We start from the raw sequence: 13,216 nt of genomic DNA on the forward strand, positions 1-13,216 counted from the left end.
TACCCACCCACTGCTCCCAACCCTACCACAGATGCCCCTCACACCACAGCCCCTCTCAGACTGACCTAGTTCTGGTTATCTGCCCTTGAAATGCCACCAGTGTCAACCTGATGTGCCCTGTTGATCATCTCTTGCTCTGTCAGAATAAAGGTGACTTGAGAAGCAGCCCATGCCACCAGGCTTCTGGCCACTGATCTCACTTACACGTCCCTGTGAGACCACGGCCACTGGATACTCTACCAGGTAACTGCCCCCTCACCTGAGGGAGCAGGCAGAGGGCTCAGTGTGCACTGACTGACCACGGGATGGGTCAGGCACACTCCCAGCATCAGCTCATCTCTGCTCACCCGGGAGCAGGTGATCTTGGGACAAAACCAATGATTAAAGAGGGAAACTTTTTTACAAACTGTCACATTCACAGCTGACATTCCCAACTGCCCTGACTTAAAGGACATCAGTGATCTCAAAACCAATGATTAAAGAGGGAAAAAAGGTTTTACAAACTGTCACATTCACAGCTGACATTCCCAACTGCCCTGACTTAAAGGACATCAGTGATCTTCTTGTCACCATCAAAAGCATCTCTGGAGAGCTTTGAAGCCTCTTGGAGTGGGCAGCATCTGGTGCTGGGCAATTCCTGCCCACTTCAGGGTGGCACAGTCACTGCTGTGGCACTGGTCCAGCACCAGCAGCATTGTGGCACCCCACAGGAGAGGCTGGCTGTGTTGCCTGCCCCAGAGTCCAAAGGTACTTTGAGTCAGAGTGCACTTCCCTGCACTTCTCCAATGGGAGAGCACCAAAACCTCACTGGAGCAGCGTGGTGATCAGGCTGCTTCAGGGCTCACACTGGTCATTAGGAAACAAAACTCACCAGGGAGGGCAGGGCTGCCTGGAAGAGGGCAGATGCCAGACAGTTCTGAAAAATCAAACCCCAACATTTTTCTGCCTTCCACCCAGGCAGAGACCACACAGGGGTGAGCACAGACCCCATACACCAAAGAAATCATGGACACAAGCAGGGCTGTATGCTGGTTTTAATGTTCCTAAGAACTAGGAAACAGAAATCAAAAATAGATTTTGCTCTTCTTGATAAAAGTAATAAAATGGTTAGCGGTGTTAAATTAATCCTTACAAAACAAAACCCAAGAAGGTTAAATAAAGCCCGGAGGCTCCGCATAAAAACCACAATGACTACAAAACAGCTGCAAAGACATCTTTACACACCAAAGAAACTCTTCTCCTCTGCTCCTCCCCTCTGGGACACAGTGTCAGCGAACACAGGACTCACACATGAGAAAGAAACACAGATGCGATGGGAGCAGCCCCACGAGGAGCGTGGGCGCCGCAGACAGAACTATTTACACTCTGGACACGGAGCCGTGCCGGGCAGTCCGGCCGCAGGAGCCCCCGGGCTCTGCCCGTCCCTCTCCTGCCGGGGCCCCTCCGGCCGCGGCGCTCAGCGCCCAGCACTCGCGCTTGCCACCATCATCCATCCCTCCGTCTGTCCGTCCGTCCCGCCGTCCTTCTGCCTGCCCACGCGTGCGTCCAGCTCTGGCTGTCCCTTCCCTCGGCGCTCCGGCGTCGCGGAGCCACCGGCTCCTCCTGCCGCGCCACACTGGGCTCCCTGCCCCTGCTGAGGGCTGTGGCTGAGCCTCCTCTCCCACCGGCCGCCGGACGCTCCCGGCTCCTGGGGGCTGGCGTGCAGTTCGCAGAGGAGAGCAGGTGCCGTGGAGCTGCTGCGCAGGAGTCCCGGGCCGTGCTGCGCAGCCAGCAGTCTCTGCTGCCCCGGCCAGCCTCCCCCGGGGCCACCGGCACCTCCCCTGCTGCCTCGCACCTCTGCCTTAGTTGGGATTAGTCTCTCGGCTGCTGCTCTGCTCTCGGCCCAGCTCCCGCTCTTTGTCCGCTGTGGAGGAGGAGGAGGAGGATGAGGACGAGGAGGAGGAAGACGAGGAGCTGAGGGTTCGGCCTGAATGCTTGTAGGCTGCAACGAGCTCCTGCAGCCGCTCCGGCGTGGGCTCCCACTTGGCAAAGCCGGCGCTGTTCTGCAGGAAGAGGACGGCTGTGTTGTGCACAGCCTTGTAGTACATCTCCTCCCTGCAAGGGAAGAGCACAGGCATCAGCACCTCCCCTGGTCCCCGCCTAAAGCCCTCAACACCTGCTCCTCCTCTTCCTGCCTGCACTAGGACAAGTATTTGTCCTATCCTTTCTCTCATTATTCTGAGTAGAAGGGAGGCACAGTGTAGCCTCAGGCAGTTCTGAGTACAGCAGAGGCTTCTAAGCTTCCAGAGGGAAGAAAACACTGGTGCTGCAGAGTCCCAGTGCTCCCTACCAGTACACGCATGTGCTGGAACCTTGCTGTCCCTGCAGAGGGGACTCAGTGAGGCATCAGTCCTAAGCAGGTAAGAACTTCAGTGTTCAGGCACCTGTTGCTTTAACAAGCTGCTGCTCACACTTGTTGCCTCAGCAGCAGAGCAAAGACCAGGCTGCCCCACTGGGGACCAAACCCCTGCTGCCCCTTGCCTCTGCTCCCCCAGTGACATCCAGCTGCTGCAGCACAAGCAGCTACCAGGCCTGAGGGCTGGCAGAGGCACAGATCAGTGCCACAGGTGTGACCTGTTCCAGCTGGACTCGTGCCCAAGGCACACACCTCTCACAAGCTAAAGTTAGCAGTCATTAAACAGACGTTGAATTCACCATGCTGTCTGCCCATCCTAAACACCCAAAGTGATGATGTGTGCGCTTGTCCTTGCCTGCTCCCTGCTTCCCACTGATTTCAGCTTGGGAGAGGATATTTCTGTCACACAGCTTCAGAGCTGTGTTCCCAAAGGATCTGAGAACAAAGCCTACTTTTTGCAGACATGCTGGGACCCGCTGCGGTACTCGTGATCGAAGGCGGGCAGGATGAGCTGGTGTCGCTTGAACTTGCTCTGCTCCATGCGCGTCAGCGCTGGCGTGGGGGGGTCCCGCCACTCAGGGATGAACACAATGAAGGAGAGCGGCTCGCTGGAGCTCTCCAGCAGTTTCTAGTGCAAGAAGAAAAGGAACAACCTCAGCACTGAGTGAGCAATGACGTGTTTAATGAGTCCTACAGAAAGGAAATGCTTCTGCTTCAAGAGCAGTGCCCAGCTGTCACTGTCCTCTGTCCCTGCCCTCAGGGCACAGGAATGGTGAGGAGCAGAGGATGGACAGCACAGCTCCATCCCAAACAACCCCACTGTGAGCAGACATACCTCAAAGTGAGAGACCATGGCGTCCATCAGCTCCTCACAGAATGGAGGATTTGCCTCAAAAGAACCACTTATAGGGAAGAAATCCAGGCACGGGCTGGAGAAAGAGGCAAAGATCCCCATCAGCTTGTCCTGAGTCATCTCACGGGCATGCATCCACACCCACGCAGAGCAAGGGAACGTAATACTCACCCCCTGGATCCAAAATACCCGTCTGTGTCCAAGAAGGCTGAACAGTACTGTTTAAAATAGCAATTCAGGGGCGAGGCAAAGCATTCAAAACTCACTCCAAAGAGCTTGTGGAGGGCTTCAAAGATGTGCACGGGAAGTGCCCCTTGCAGACCAGTCCCTTCATACAGCCCCACACCGAACATCATCTGAGGAGAGCAAACCCTGGTGAGCCGTGCCAGCACTCGCTGTTCCTGCTGTTCCCTTCACTGAGCATGGACCCAGGGCCACATGTCCATGCACCCACTCCTCTAGGTATGCAGGGCCCCCTCGTCCTTTCTCAAATTCGTGTAGGTCCCTGCATGTACCCAAGAATGTTCTTTAGAGATTTTATCCAACTCTGACACCACAAAACCATCAGTTTTCTCTTGTACCCACGTGACCCTTCAGCTGCCCCTCAGAGTCAACTGCTACTGAAGGTTTCCTTCACAAAGATTTTTACCCACACCAAAGTCTCGTGTCAAGACCAGAACTACTCCCCGGTCTACAGTCCTACCTCAGCATAGCATGAGCAGACTACAGACCCAGTTTAAACCCCATGTTGCTCCAGGCTCCCAAAGCTGTGACCCTTTCCCAGAGCAAAGACAAGTCCCCAGTGCTACCAAGGCTTTCTGATGTACAGCTGTGGTGAGACCGTACCTGATATCGACGGAGAAGGCACCAAACCCTGGGCAGGAACTTTTCAAAGCCTGAGTCGTCGATGCAGCTGTACCGATAAAGAAGCCACTGGAAGAGAAAGCCAGCCATTGAAGACACTGGGAACAGCCACGCTATGGTGATACATGCACATTGTGACAGGGAGAGGGAGGCTGAGGAGCAGGTGGGCTCTGCAGGGAGTTGTCAGCACATCTGCTGTCACTGTGTGAGCCACCAGCTTGTCACTAACACGAAATGAATGAACCACCACAGCAGCACGTGTCTCTCAGCAAGGGTTGCCTTGATTTGAGTACAATGTTCTGGCAGCACAACATTTATTCAGAGCACACACCCAACACCTGGGAAATACTCCCAGCAGAGCCTGACCCCAGCTAAGGTGAGAGTAGCTGTCCTCATGGCCATGGCAGCGTGTGACAGCCCTGCAGGGTCAGCTGGCCAGCCTCTGCCCAGCCCTGCCCAGGAGATGACCCTGGCCCAGGGGCAGCAGAGCCAGCCCCCAGCCCTTACCAGCTTGCTGAAGTAGTTGCGGCTGACTTTGACCATCTCCCCCTTGTACCGCACGCACGCCACGTTGTTCTCCATGTGCATCTCCACGCTGGGCAGTGGCGGCGAGGGGATGGCCAGTCTCACGGGGTAGCAGTACACCAGCCTGTCCTGGACCTCAGGAGCTTCTACCTCAGCTTTGGAGAATGAACAGAAAGGCAGCCTGTGAGAAGCCAAGGGTATTCGGGACCAGTCTTCAGTCCACCTCAGAAGACACAGCAAACTAAATAGGGCTGAAGAGCAGGGTGGTCCTCCCAAAAAACCACCATGGTGGTCCCTTACAGACCTTGTAGGCAGCTACCTAAGTTCAAAGCTGATTCCCCAATGCAGACAGCACACAGTCACCCCAGCATCCTGAGGCATGTTCCAAACAAATAAAACACTCTTTTTGTTGCTACTGTTTCTTCTTTCAGTTTGCCCCAAACTCATCCAAAGCACAATAAAAGTTTAAAACCTGCCAAATGCAGGAGACAAAGGAATCTCCCTGCACCTTGTGGTTATCCATTGCCTCAGCTTCAGGGAGAGTTCATAAATCAGCTGGAAGGAATCTCTGACTTAATGGGGTTGGAAGATAAGCATCAAAAACAATGGCAAAAGGCAGACATTGGGACCTGAAGGGAGCCTGAGGAGAGCCAGGACCCAGAAGGAGACAGGACTACAAACAGTGGCAATGAAAGGAGCAGGCCCCATGGAGGAAGGAAAAGCTGACTAGAGGCAGATGTACAGGCATGAGCGAAAGAAAGGACGGAGAAAAGATGAAGGAACATGAACTCTGCCAAGAAAGGGTGCACAGTGACAAACTGGGAGGCAGAGGGGTGCAGAAAGGAGCTGAGAACACAAGAAAAATGGCAAATGAGAATAAAGGGAAAATACTTAGCATTACTAAGGAGGTGTCAGCTGTTCCCAGGAACTCATGAAGCAGCAAAGCAAAAAACCATGGTCCAGTGAAATGAACAAATGCCCTGCTCAGTGTGGCCTGCTCCTAACAAGTTACTTCATCCTGGCAAATCACATATTTGTAGTATCTGATATTACAGCTGGTCACATCTGCTGGAAGACAGTCTGTCACTGCACAGACACTGTGACTGAAAGCTGAGGTCTATGTTGGACTGGCTGTTTCTTATTTTGAAACACATACTTTCTAACATCTGGAGACAGAGCTGCCCTCCCAACAGGCAACACTCTCTGAATAAGGACAGGCCAGACCATGAGGCCTTTAAATGCAGCACTGCACTCTACAGCTCTTCAAAGCTGGCTGCATACCAGAGATATTGTTCTCTTTGAGTATGGCAAGATGCTTCTCCCGGATGCGCTTGACGTATTCCAGGGATATGTAGTAAATTTTACTGCAGATGCCTTCAACAGAGTCCTTGGCTGCAGCAGACACGTGGGGCCCACACTGTTTGCGTAGGTGCTCCAGGCGGTCCTGTGGAAACAGAGAACCAGAGTCTCTCACATGGCCACCACTGGCTCTCCAGGGGTCTTCAGTGTCTCCAGAAGGACCTGTACCTGTCCCCACATGCCCCCTCCCCAGCTCCCTGTGCCCAGCCACACATGAGTGGCACACTGACCATGTAGTCCTCCTTGGAGGCAGAATGGTCCCGTCGCAGCCAGCTGAAGGTGTCCTCCACATTCCACTTCACCACCTTCCTGCTGTCTGGGGAAGCACTCCTGCAAAAACGGGAAAAATTTAACACAACTGCACAGCAAAATATCCCACCCTCCTCCAAAGTTTTCTATCAGTGAGGAATGTGGACACTGTCACTTGTCAAGGCCCATCCCTGTCACTCCCCTCCAGTTCTCTGGAAAGGCGTTCCAGATGTTTGCATGGTTGTGGACTGCTATATTCTCTCAAAAATTTGGTGTACTGGCTGCTGTCCTCTCTGCAACAGGAGAGGCCCACACAGCCTTTATTTGTCATGGCAGTGGTCCATTTTAATACTGCCTCTAATTTTCAAGTACTGCTAGGGGCTTGTGACCTAGAGAAAACTACCCTGTTTGCAAGCTTTTCCTTTCCCCACAAGGTTCTCTCTCACTATCTTCCTCAGTTCTGTCTCCTGTGGCAGAACTGGTCAGAAAAACCCTATCTTGTATACAAAATGCCACTCTAAGCTTGTTGCTCTGCAATAGCAGAGAGTGCCCAAGCACTCCTGATTTTCCTGATTTTATCTCAGGGATAACAAAAGACATTCCACACCCAGTACTTCGTTGTCTCCACACACATCCAGCTCCCCAGTACTACATTTTACAGGTCATTATCAAAAGATGGCTCCAGCAGTACTGTTTTTCTTCTGTACGCTCCTAACCTTGCTTTTCCTCAATAACATTATGCCCATGCTGGATAAGGCAGGATGAGAAGCCCCTATAGCCCTTCTGTCTTTTCTGAACGTGACAGCACTGCAAGAAGAGCTCCCACCTGGATTCAATCAGTCGTTTCGCAGCCTCAGCATACTTGAAGAGCAGCCTCTTGGCTTCCTCTCGGAACTTAATTCTGGATAACCTGAGGTAAGTTAAATTCATATGCATGAGTCTCACAAAGACAGGTTCAGTTCCTCAGCTTTCCTTCACCAGCATCCAAACAAATGGAAGCACCACAGCAGAACTGTGGCAGGTAAATCACCAGACCAGACAGACCCAGAACCATCCCAACAAGGTGCTCTGTCTGTGAACAGTACCTGATGGGAATGTCATTCATGATCTCTCTGAACATGGAAGGAGACACTACTGGCTCGCAGTCACTCGGTAAAAGAGGATCTGTCCCTTTATCAACCACTTTCCTCTCCAACATCCAGCGATTAAATGACTCCCTTGGGGGGTCAATCCCTGGAGAGGCACAGAAGAAGGATCTAATCAATACAATACAGAAGTGCCCAGTAGCTCTGATAAGGATCATCACAACAAAGTTCTGCCTAATCAATTAACCGACAATTCCACAGAGCATAACCATCACAAAAAGAGAACACAGAGACTAGACAGGCACAAAACAAAAGTCAGATCACCACAACACTAGAGCTGAGAAGGAAATCAAAGGAAGCCAAGAGAAACTCACCTTCTCTCTGCTGGCAGAGCTCACGGTAATGCTGCCGCAGCTTGAGAATGAGCTGGGACCGAAGCAGCTCCACCTCGGGGTGTGGAGAAAGCACTTCTGATGGTGCCCTCTGCTTAATCACAGCATTTGTCTGAATATCCAGGTCCCAGTATACTCTGAGGCAGAAGAAAATGTCATCAGGATAATCAGATTATTGGTTAATTATCAAATATTACTTTTAAAGATGCTTCCTTGGGCTATTTCACCAGTGTGGAAACCAAACTACCAAGACTCTTAGCAGTGATTTATCCCTCAGGTTTCTCAAAGATATCTGGAAACCTGTGTGTCTCAAACACTTCACTGAGAAAGGAACAGAAGACAAATGGAGACAACTCACTCTGTTGGTCGTAGAAGAGCTGCCTGTTGTTTGTCTTCAGGTGAAACACACCATGCCTTCAAAACAGAGGTTCCTGGAATACTGGGAGAGCTGGGGACTGGCTGAGCAGCTGAGTTCCCTGGGACATCCGCCTGTGTGTGTGAAAGATGAATTACTGCACCAGAGAGACAGGTAAAGGAGAAGCAGCCCAGTGAATCAAACAGTCCCACACCAGAACACCACGCAGGAGACCCCTGTGAGCCCTCCAGCCCCCCCTGGTTTCAGACTGCACATGTTTGTTTCAGAGCACCATACCCACCTTGGGCTTCTTCACACTGTTGCCACTTGGTGGAACCTCTTCTGAGAACCTCCTCTTCCTCTGCTTGCTCTCCACAGAAGCATCTGCCACCCCACCTTCCAGCGGCATTGGAGCCGCGTTCAGTCCCAGAGGGTCTGACTATGAGAGTCCAAACAACAACAGCACACGTCAAGCTCACCCACTGCCACTGCAGCATCCCACTGCACTGCTCCCAGCTCCCACGTGGATGCAAATAAGGATGTCCTTATTCCTAGTCACACGTGCACAAAGCTGAAAGATTCTCTTCTAGATGTCTATATGCTTTTTAAAAATAATGAGAAAAACTCATCACAAATCCCCCAGGCTGACTGTTCTTTGAGAGGTGCATGACTCCTGGAACAGCAACACCTGACAGAGGAACACTACCCCAGAATCATGCCAGACAATGGACCGAGCAAGGAGTTCTGAAGGCACAGAAGACCCTCCCACAGACCATGAAGACCCCAGTCCTGGCAGAGCTTCCCAAGGTGAGTGAGCACTTACTATGACATCGTGCTGTCCCAGCACAGGCATTTCCCACAGAGACTGGTTGGTGAAGCGGTTGAAGTAGTAGGGGCGGTTCTCCCGCTTGCTCCAGCACTTCTCCCAGCCAGCCTGCACCAGCTCATCTGAGAGGACAGTGAGAGTCAGGAGAGGAGCATCCTGCACCACAGACCTGTCCTGCAGGTGCCCAGCACTGTCACAGCACACTCTGAACACACACGATTCCCGGCCTCCCTTGGCAGCTCTGTTTCAGCCCCTTCCCCCCTGGCAGGGCCCTGCAGAGTGCCCGAGGGCAGAGCTGGTACCTGGCAGGTCCTGTACCAGGCGCATGGGTTTGGGGGAGCTGGGCTGGTTCTGGTTGGAGGTGCCAGGTGAGTGACTCATGAGAGACGCTTCCTCCGCAGGGCTTCTGTGATTCTCATTGGCCATTTCTCAGCAACCACACTGGAAAAAACAGAGTAATATCCAGTGTTACAGCAGGAAAAGGTCCCATATCTGCTTGGCACACTCAGGTGTAGCAATACAAGTTCATTCTGATAAAAAACAGGGATTGAACCAGTACATGCAAACCGCACCTCAGCCCTGAAAAACAACTGTTATCCTGGATACAACGAGCTACGAGGAATGCTCAGCATTAAATGGGGTTAGTCAGGGTGTTCTTCAGGCCAGCATTCAAAATATTCCCTTTCAAGCTAGATCTCTCCAAAGAGTGAAGCATCAGATCATAAAAAAATAACATAAGCTCCTCTGTGATTATGTGCCACCTTCTGCCACACCAAAACCACTGGCCAGGTCTGATCTGTTATCCTCAGAGACAGTTTGAATCAACTCTCACACACATAACTGCACATCATTTCAACAAAAGCCTTTCATTAAAAAAAAAAAATCTGCTCTAGAAAATAGCACTGGAGGTTCACTAACAACTTCTGTGGTTCAGAAAACCACAGGCTGGGAGTCAGGAGCTCCTGAATTATTACCCTCTGCGTGTCCCAGGCTGACACGTCCTAGTCCTAGTCCTAGTCCCACAAGCAGGGCCTCAGCCAGCTGTTTTGACCCTTGCTGCTTTTTCATCTGCATAACAACAGTTATGCAAAAGAAGGTCTGTTGGAACAATAAAGCTCCTCTTAATCATAATTTAATGTTGCCAGCTGGAGAGAAACAGCCAGGCTTTTCCTCTCTTAGTCACCACTCTTCCCCTGGGGAAGTTTCTGAAACAGCGCCACAGATTGCTCTTCTCTGGCAGCCCAAAACACACTGCCAATGAACTGGGGGGAAACAAGGCATTTTACATAATTCCCAGCTACCTCAGACACTTAACTCTATTCAGGCTTTGGAGACACCTCACAGCACACACCAGCACAGTCAGGGCAGCAGCAGCACAAGGCTGTGCACAGTGTGCTCCTCACTTGAGCAGCACACTACCTGGCAGCAGGAGCCACGTGCAGGAGCTCTCCAATAAAAACTCTGGACTTTGGGGGCTAAGTCACTTGGATTTGAAGCCTTCACTGCACATAAAGGCCAGTGGCTATTTCAGAACAGAATGGCAGGAGCAAAAACTGGTCAAGAGTGAGTGGTCAGTAGCTCAGTTGCCCACAGCACTGGCTGAGGTCAGCATTGAGGAACTCAACTCCTTCAGCTCCTCAGAAGATGTTTCCATCTTTCCAGGCAGGGTACACAAGGGAAGGTGTGGGACACTGTGGACACCTGGAGTTTGGGTCTTTGCCCCCAGAGCAAGCAGGTAATGCCCTGTGCCTGCTGCAGAGTGCACGACACAACTGGGGACCTTTAATGGCCTCAGCAGTGAGCGTTGTGCAATCTCACACTCCCTGAACTCCAACCCCACCACGTCCTTACAGCCACTTCACAAAGGTGCCAAGGTGAGCTGGGCCAGTGGCAGCAGCTCAGACTGGTGTCAGCCCGTGGGTACAGGGACCCTGGAGACAGCAGGGCTGTGAGGCAGGAGCACAGGAAGCCTCCAAGGGATGTTTAGTCCCTCCTCCTCAAGCTAAAGCTACACTTGCACATGCAGCTGCTGCTGCATCCTGCACGTTACAGAGCACACCCTGGAGTGAACTGGTGTGTACTGGGGGGACCAGAGCTCCCAAAGTCATGATTGTCAGGATCACAGACAGCGCTGGCATGGAGCCCTGGCCAGCCTGGATGGCACATGCCAGCTCCAGTGACCTGCCAGTGTTTTTCACCACCCATCGCTCAAAAGAGCTGTCAAACAGGGTGACTGGCTCTGCCTCCTCCCATTTATGGATAAACTGGAATGGTGGAAGTAGCCAAGAAGTTTTATCACTTGATCAGTGTTAACAAGTATTAAATCCAAGTACCCTTAAGGTCTGCGAAAAGGAAACAGCCAAACTAACAGGAATCCTGGCAGAAGCCACTCTACTTTTATGTAACTACACTGGGACTTAGACAGTGACAGGGATCCAGAGGAAGCATTTTATGGTGATTACGGTATGTTTTTATACACCATGGCAATGCATACAGTGCTTCACAAACACGGTACAACGCTGTCCCTGCCCAGAGAGCTTACAACCTAGAGCAGCAGCACAACCAGAGACCACAGCGAGGGGTAAAGGAGACACAGAGTAAAGAAGTACAGCAAACAGGACCGGTATTTGTTTCCATTTCGCCGAGGTAGAATTTTGTACAAGACAACAGCAAATGCAGACAAAGGAGATCAGCGACAGCCCCCCGGGACAACCCCGCGGTTCTCCCCCATCCCAGAACCACGGCTGCTCCAGGAGCCGGGAGCCAGGCCATCGCCTTCCCCACCGGCACCCATCCCCTTTCCGAGCGCCGGCCGGCGGGCCCGGAGCGGAGCGGAGCAGCGCAGCGCTCGCGGGGCACCGGGGCACCGTGTCTGCGCGGGGAAGCGGCCGGGAACCTCCTGGGGCTGCCCCGCCGGCAGCGAAGACGGCACGGAGCTCCTCGGCGCGGCGGGCCGGGGCCGGCGGGCGGCCAGGGGCGCCCAGCGAGTGCGGAGAGGAGGCGGCGGCGGCGACAACTCTGCAGTCCGGCCGGGAGCGGTCCGGGGGCGCGGCCTAAGCGGGGCGGCGGCCGGCCGGGCGGGTACTTACGGTGGCGGGCTGCCTGGCGGGACGCGTGGCCGTCGCTCCGTGCTCGCCGCTGGCGCGCCGGGGCCGCATCCTCATAGCGGGGCGTCCCGCGCCTGGCCCGCGGGGGCGGCTGCGGAGACAGGAGCCCGTTACGGCGCCGCGGGGAGGGGCCGCGCGAGGGCTGCAGGCACCGGGCACCGCTGCGTCCGCCACCGCCGCCGCCCCACCTCCGCCTCGCCCGCCCCGCCGCCGCCATCTTGCGCCGGGGCCGCGGGTGTGGAGCGCATGCGCGATGCGGAGCCCGCGCTTGGGGGAATTACGTGGAGCATGCGCAGAGGCTGCGCGGTCACCCCGCCCTCCCGGCGCCATCTTTGTGGCGGGCACCGCCCCGCGGTGGGCGCGGAGCGGTCGCGGTCCCGCCCGCGCTGTGGCGGAGCCGCTTCGTGCGGGCTGCCCCGCCGCGGGCGGTTCCCGGCACTGGCAGGGCGCGGCCGCCACCAAAGGGCCTTTGAAGAGCGGCGGCGCCGGGGCGGGGTGGCGGCCGGGCCGGGGGCTGCATTGATGTGGAGGCGCGGGGCTTCCGCCGCCCGCCGGGCACAGCGGTCGCTCCCGCTGCGCTTCGGCCGGGCCGGCCCTGGCAGCACCGCCTGTCCCGGCGGTCCCGCGGGCGCAGCGCTGACACGTCCCTCCCCACACTATTGCCGGGCCGTTCCCGGTCCCGCGGGGCCCGGTGGCAGCGCAGGGCACTGCCCGGTGCTCGCTGCGGTCGCTCCCTTGTCCCGCGGCTGCTGCCGCACAGCGTGTGCTGGGGGATGACACGGGACGTGGAAGGAGCACGCGGCTGTTACTGGGGGCTCCCTGGGGGTCGCAGGACCCCTCGCAGCCGGCGGAGGTTCTGCCACATCCACCTAGCGGAGCACCCGTCCTGCTCGGCCCCACCGCCCCGGGCAGCCGATGCCCGGTGCTGGCCCGCGGCCCCGGTGAAGGGGGAACCGCGGGGCCTCTCCCGCCCTTTTCTTCAGGGATATCCCCGCTGCCCGGCTTTCCAAGGGGTTTCCCATCTCCCGGAGTCCTGCCCTCTGCTCCGGGAGCAGCGGGGTCAGTTTAATGAGTTAACGCTGGCGCAGCAGTTCTGGGGGATAAGTGCTGTGTAAGCACTCAGGCTCCCGTTTTGGGCTTCCAGCAGCCCGGCTCCGCTGCCCAGAGCACCGATAACCCCCCGGGGCACGAAGGGCCGGCTCAGAC

The 13,216-nt window shown here is 54.9% G+C and overlaps 1 protein-coding gene across 1 annotated transcript; it reads right to left on the bottom strand.

Moving 5' to 3' along the window:
• Positions 1–1,016: 1,016 nt before the first annotated feature.
• On the bottom strand, positions 1,017–12,131 carry PCIF1 (phosphorylated CTD interacting factor 1). The gene is made up of 16 exons (XM_039699727.1): positions 11,993–12,131; positions 9,206–9,344; positions 8,901–9,025; positions 8,379–8,516; positions 8,081–8,211; positions 7,705–7,859; positions 7,331–7,478; positions 7,072–7,155; positions 6,227–6,326; positions 5,919–6,081; positions 4,620–4,792; positions 4,095–4,181; positions 3,420–3,604; positions 3,231–3,324; positions 2,848–3,023; positions 1,017–2,094 (listed from the first exon to the last, which is right to left on the bottom strand). Exons 2-16 carry the CDS (start codon positions 9,327–9,329, stop codon positions 1,842–1,844), a joined length of 2,136 nt encoding a protein of 711 aa, XP_039555661.1. The 5' UTR covers positions 9,330–9,344; positions 11,993–12,131; the 3' UTR covers positions 1,017–1,841.
• Positions 12,132–13,216: the final 1,085 nt, after the last annotated feature.

This window comes from Passer montanus, unplaced genomic scaffold (assembly GCF_014805655.1).
Source record: "Passer montanus isolate IOZ18808 unplaced genomic scaffold, ASM1480565v1 scaffold139, whole genome shotgun sequence".
Classification (NCBI taxonomy): domain Eukaryota; kingdom Metazoa; phylum Chordata; class Aves; order Passeriformes; family Passeridae; genus Passer; species Passer montanus.